General features: G+C 37.7%; 1 protein-coding gene across 1 annotated transcript; it reads right to left on the bottom strand.

Moving 5' to 3' along the window:
- Nucleotides 1-3,545: 3,545 nt before the first annotated feature.
- On the bottom strand, nucleotides 3,546-3,887 carry LOC112322221 (cytochrome c-like). The gene has a single exon (XM_024579829.2). The coding sequence runs from the start codon at nucleotides 3,885-3,887 to the stop codon at nucleotides 3,546-3,548; it is 342 nt and encodes a 113-aa protein (XP_024435597.2).
- Nucleotides 3,888-6,386: the final 2,499 nt, after the last annotated feature.

The raw sequence follows: 6,386 nt of genomic DNA, 5'->3' as shown, positions 1-6,386 counted from the left end.
GAGGTTAAAATTCTTCAAGGACGTTATCTCAGCTGTAACCCTGCACTACCCCTGCTTTGGTGGTGGTCACTGTACTCTGACTTCTCCAATTTTCTGATGCCTCTAGCTTTTTAAGTTCCAGAAAATGCTCAAATTTTCTTACCCAGTGATGGCTGCTTTCCTGTTTACTAATATTATTGTGAATTCATTATTGTTCTTATGTATTTTTTCTCATTTCAGTGGATTTTTTGGAGGAAGGAGACATACATGTGCTCAGTTAGCCATCTTATTCCTGATTTTTAGATTACTTTTCAAGATGGGCAAGGAGTTTGAAGTTCAATGGGAGAAATAAAAGAAAAATTCATAGAAATGATTTGAAAGTTCTTATCCTCTTAAAATTTTGGGTGAGGATAAGTCACTAAATCTACATACTCACATGTAGTAAAAAGTAAATGTTTCATATACAAAATGACAATTGTAAATAGTGTTAAAATATGTATGTAGCTTAATTTGTTATAAGAGCACAACTGTACATACATGCACAATTTTACAACCTATTCAAAGTGTTCACAGACTCAACTCACCTGTGAACTCTCTCTTATAATAGCACATAGTTATGCATTTAGAAAAGTTTTTAATTAAAAAACAATGTATATTCATTATAAAAACTTTGGAGAAAAACACTTATTTCACTTTTTAGAAATAGTAACATTAGTTGCATATTTTTTCAGTCTTTTATTTTTGTATTCACACATTTAAAAAAAAAGGATAGTTCTATGATAAGTACAAATTTTAAACAGACATTTTTCTCTAAGTAGTTCCAGGAATTAAGTTGTATCGTGCCCATTTGAGTAGTTTTTGTGAGTTGGATTAAGATAAGTAAGTAAGAAAATAAACAAATAAATATTCATTTTGAAACGAAGGAAGATGAAAGTATAATATAGAAAATTAAAATAACCTGCAATCCCATCACCCAAAGATATCCATGATCTGTATTTTAAAATGTTTCTTTCTGCCCTGGCTGGTGTGGCTCAGTGGATTGAGTGCTGGCCTGCAAACCAAAAGGTTGCTGGCTCGATTCCCAGTTAGGACACAGGTGTGGGTTGCGGGCCAGGTCCCCAGTTGGGGGCATGTGAGAGGCAGCCAATCAATGTTTTCTCACACATTGATGTCTGTCTCCCTGTCTTTCTCCCTCTCTTCCCCTCTCTCTAAAAGTAAAGAAATAATATCTTTAAAAAAACAAAAAAAATGTTTCTATTTTTCCTCCTGTGCATAAGTATATAATCAATTTTTTCACATAACACCATTAACTATCATGAACACAAAGAGAAACATCATATTTTGAATTAAATTTGTCTTCTTGACTTTATAAATGTTTAACTACAGCCATGGCTAACATTTTAATATCTAGAACTGCCAAGTATCATAACCAATTTTGACAAATTGTTATTATTTTAACCTACACTATCCAGCAGCTACTTTGCAATTGTTTTATCTGGTCTCGGTATCATGGTAATTCTCGCCTCATAAAATGAATTTGGAATTGTTCCCCCCACTTCTTCTGATTTGTGGAAGAATATGAGAAAAGATTGGTATTAGTTCTTTAAACGTTTGATAGAATTCACCTGTGAAGTCACCGGGTCCTGGACTTTTGTTTGTTGGGATGTTTTTGAGTACTGATTCAATCTCCTACTCAGCATTGGTCTGCTCAGCTTTTCTGTTTCTTCATGATCAGTCTTGGTAGGTTACACGTTTCTAGGAATCTATCCATATCTTCTAGATTCCCTAGTTTGTTGGCACATGATTATTCATAGCAGTCTCTTATTTTAGTGGTATCAGTTGTAAAGTATCCTCTTTCATTTCTGATTTTTGAGTCCTTTGTCTTTTTTCTTATTTAGTGTAGCTTAAGGTTTGTTGATAATGGGTATCCTTTCAAAAACTGCTCTTGTTTCCTGTTGTGTTTTGGTCCCTATTACATTTACTTGTGTTATTTTTCTGCTAACTTTGGAGTTATATTGTTCTTCTTTATCTAGTTCCTTGAGGTAAAAATTAGTTTGTTTGAGATCTTTCCTCTTCCATTATGTTTGAGTTTATTGCTATAAGCGTATCTCTTAGAACTGCTTTCGCTGCATCCCATGAGTGTTGGTATGTTATGTTTCCATTTTTGTTTGTTTCATGATTTTTTTAAATTTTCCTTTTGGCATATTCTTTCACTGATTTGTTGTTCAAAAGTGTGTTATTTAATTGCCACATATTTGTGAATTTTCCTCCACTTAATGATTTTTTTAGTTTCAGCCTATTGTGGTAAGAAAAGACATCTGGTATGATTTCAATCTGCTTCAATTTGCTAACAGTTGTTTTGTGCCTTATAATGTGATTTACCCTGGAGAATGATCCATTTCATTCTTGAGAAGAATCTGTATTCTATTAAATGGAATGTTCTCTATATGACTGTTAGCTCAATTTGATCTAAAGTATGATTCAAGTCTAATATTGCCTTATTCACTTTCTGTCTGGATGATCTATGAATTGTTGAAAGTAGGGTATTGAATTCCCCCACTATTATTATACTGCTCTTTACTTCTCCCTTCAGATCTATTAGTGTATTTGCTTAATATGTTTAGATGCTCTCATGTTGGATGTGTATATACTTATAATTATTATATCTTCCTGTTGAACTGACCCTTTTATCACTATGTAATGTTCCTTTTTATCTCTAGAGACACTTTTTCACTTAAAGTTTACTTTGTCTAAGCATAGCAATATCTGCTTTCTTTTGGTTATTATTTGCATTAAATATCTTTTACTATACCTTCATTTTGAGTTTATAAGTGTCCTTAAATTTAAAATGAATCTCTTTTTTTTAATGTGAGAAGTCTTAAATATTCTTTGTTTGGTATCATACAAAACCACACTAAAATGCCCTTCTTGTATTTAATCTTTATTGCATTTTTCCCATTACCATTTAGTCCTCTTATCCCCCCTCCCCCCAGCAATCACCACACTGTTGTCCATGTCCATGAGTTCTTTTTCCTTTTTTCATTAAGTAAAAGGCAATAGTTTAGATACAGGAAATTTTAATTAAATTGGCATAGTTAGAACCAAAAGACAAAATGGACACTGCCCGCTTACCTTCAGCCCTTGCCTTGTAACAGGTTAATGAACACAATTTGAAATACAAGTGAGTCTTGCTTTTCTAATAGACAGTGAAGGGATTTTCTCAGTATTTAAACATGTTATTATAACCACTTACATAAATCTAAACATAAAACCAAGCTCCTACAAGTTTTTGAGGCAGCATTTACCATCGCCATGAAAAGTTGCGTATTACAAATCAAGTCCAATCATATTTTTAGAAGGGAAAACAGTAGTCACTGAACCGAAATTACCATCAAAGTTCAAAAAGCTGATCATATTCATTTTATCACAAGCCAATATTATTTAAATCAGAATTGCCCAAAAGAAACATTCATGACCTGAATTCTGGTCTATGAGATCAATTTAAATATGGTACACATAAAAAAAAGTCATGAGACATACATCATAAATAAGGCTGTGGTCAACTATTACTCATTAGTAGCTTCTTTGAGATAAGCTATCAAATCTTTCCTTTCTAAAATCTTCTTAATGCCAGCAAAGATCATTTTTGTTTCAGGGATATACTTCTTGGGATTTCCCAAATACTCCATCACTGTAGCCTCTCCCCAGATGATGCCTTTGTTCTTGTTGATATCCAAGTAAGAAAATCCAGGGGCCTCACCTGCCTTTTGCCCAAATAAACCATGGAGATTTGGCCCAATCTTGCACTTGCCTCCTTTTTCCACAATATGGCACTGGGCACACTTCTGAACAAAAATCTTCTTGCCCTTCTCAACATCACCGATTTTAAAATCACTCTTTTGTTGCATGAAACAGAGGTTCCCACTCACAAGCCAGACGTCCCACTCTCTCTAAAGTGAATCTCTTAAAAGATGGAGGCACAGGTAAATGTGGCTTGCCTACTTGCACAACCACAGCAAAATTACAGCTAAATATAGAACAAATATCACTCAGAACCATGAGAAAATCAAGATATATGGAAGTCCAACAACTAAGGAATTAAAGAAACCACATTCATCCAAACAGGTAGGAGGGACAGAGGGGCAGAGACACGGAGACGTGAAGCTGGCTGGTCACACACCCACGGGTGGTGGATATAAAATGGAGGGATATCTCAGGAGCGAGGGATCCCAGCCCCATACCAGACTACACAGGCCAGGGTTCCAGTGCCAAGAAGGTAAGTCCCCATAAATTCAGGCTGTAAAAGCAAGTGGGGTTTGGGTCGGCAGAAGAAACTGCAGGATTCTCAGGTGTCCTCTCTCAGAGGGCCCTGCATACAGACTTACTCAGATGTACTGCCTCTGGGCTCTGGCACTAGGGAAGCACCTTGAAGGGCACCAGTGGCTACAGGGAAGAACTGAAGTGTCTGGCATCTGGGTGTGTGCTGGGTGGCATCTTCCCCCAAGAGAGCAGCCATTGTCCTTTCCTGAGCCCTCCCCCACACAGAGCCACAGGGTGGCAGCACCATATCTGAGTCTCCATCAACCAAGCTCACATGTTTAGCCTGCCCTGATGATACTTGCAGGCCTACCCAAGCTGGTAACAGTGGCTTTTCCAAATGAATGGCTGAGCTAGGCATAGGTTTCGGACCTTCCTAAATCTGCTCAAAGAAGTAACAGCTAGCCCAGCCCCCCATACCTCTCACTAAGTGGCCCCACCCCAGCACTAGCAGCAGCCATTTGTAGATCACTTTATAGCTTACGCCACAGGTGGCAAACATAAGGCCCACGTGCCAAATCTGGCCCTCCTCCTCGTTTTATCCAGCCCAGCACCTAGTGGCAGTGCTGAGCTCCTTGCCCCTAGTTAAGGAGTAGTTACATTTATACAGTCCTAAAATTACAATTGGCCCTTTGAAGGCAACTACAAGGCTGATGTGGCCCCGGTGAAAATGAGTTTGACACTCCTGGCTTATGCCAAGGGGCCCCAGAGAGAACACATGTGGTGCCTGACCTTGACGTGTACCACCCAGAAAACCCCAGAGCGTCTGCACCCAGCAGACAGTTACAGACCATGTTGAAGCACCACCACCCAACCACCTCCATAAACCACAGAAGGAGGTAGTGCAGGCCAGTGCTCACAGCCAGTCATACCATCTGTCTGGCCTAGGTTAATCCTCCCCAATGACCTGCTGAAGATTCAACTACAAGAGGAGGGAATACTCAGCCCACACAGAAGAGGCACGAGTAACCAGCTCGGGTAATAGGGGAGGCTGTGTCACTGGGCCCTACAGGACACCTACTACATTAGGCCATATTACCAAGACATGAAGTAAAACCAGCTCTACCTTACTAGGAAAAAACACAGGGAGAATGCCAAAATGAGAAGACAAAGAAATATGGGCCAAATGAAAGAACAGAACAAAACTCCTGAAAAAAACCCTAAACTAAATGGAGATAATCTATCAGATGCAGAGTTCAAAACACTGCTTATAAGGACACTCAAGGAACTCAGTGGGTACTACAACAGCATAAAAATGACCCAATCAGAAATAAAGGAGACATTAATTGAAATAAAGAACAATTTACAGGGAAACAACAGTAGAATAAAAGAACCTGAGAATCAAATCAATGATTTGGAACATAAGGAAGAAAAAACATCCAATTAGTACCGCAAGAAGAAAAAAAGAATCCAAAAATTTGAGGATAGGGAGGGGCCTCAGGGACACCTTCAAGCATTCCAACATTCACATCATAGGGGTGCCAGAAGGAGAAGAGAAAGAGCAAGAAATTGGAAACCTATTTGAAAAGATAATAAAAGAATATTTATTTCTTTCACCCTGATTTGGTGAAAGAAATAAACATACAAGTCCAGGATCATACAGAATCCCAAACAAGATGGACACAAAGAGAAGCACATCAAGACACATCATAATTAAAATGTCAAAGGTTAAAGATAAAGAGAATTTTGAAAGCAGCAAGAAAAAAGCAAAGAGTTACCTACAAAGGAGTTCCCATAAGGCTGTCAGCTGATTTCTCAAAAGAAACTCTGCAGGCAACAAGAGACTGGCAAGAAGTATTCAAAGTGATGAAAAGGAAGGACCTGTACAACCTAGATTACTGTATCCAGCAAAGCTATCATTTAGAATGGAAAGGCAGATAAAGTGCTTCCCAGCCAAGGTAAAGGTAAAGGAGTTCATCATCACCAAGCCATTATTATATGAAATGTTAAAAGGACTTATTTAAGAAAAAGATCAAAACTATGAACATTAAAATGGCAATAAATACATAAATATCAAGAACTGAATCTAAAAAACAGAATAAGCAAACACGCAGAATAGAAACAAAATCACAGATACGGAGAACATGGGG

The sequence above is a fragment of the Desmodus rotundus genome, chromosome 2, assembly GCF_022682495.2.
Source record: "Desmodus rotundus isolate HL8 chromosome 2, HLdesRot8A.1, whole genome shotgun sequence".
Lineage (NCBI taxonomy): Eukaryota > Metazoa > Chordata > Mammalia > Chiroptera > Phyllostomidae > Desmodus > Desmodus rotundus.
The sequence above is the reverse complement of the archived record's forward strand: the minus strand, read 5'-3'. Positions and strand labels throughout refer to the sequence as shown.

Bases quoted from the DNA above. Each gene is read 5' to 3' on its own strand.
- LOC112322221 (XM_024579829.2), bottom strand. From the start codon at position 3,887: ATGCAACAAAAGAGTGATTTTAAAATCGGTGATGTTGAGAAGGGCAAG.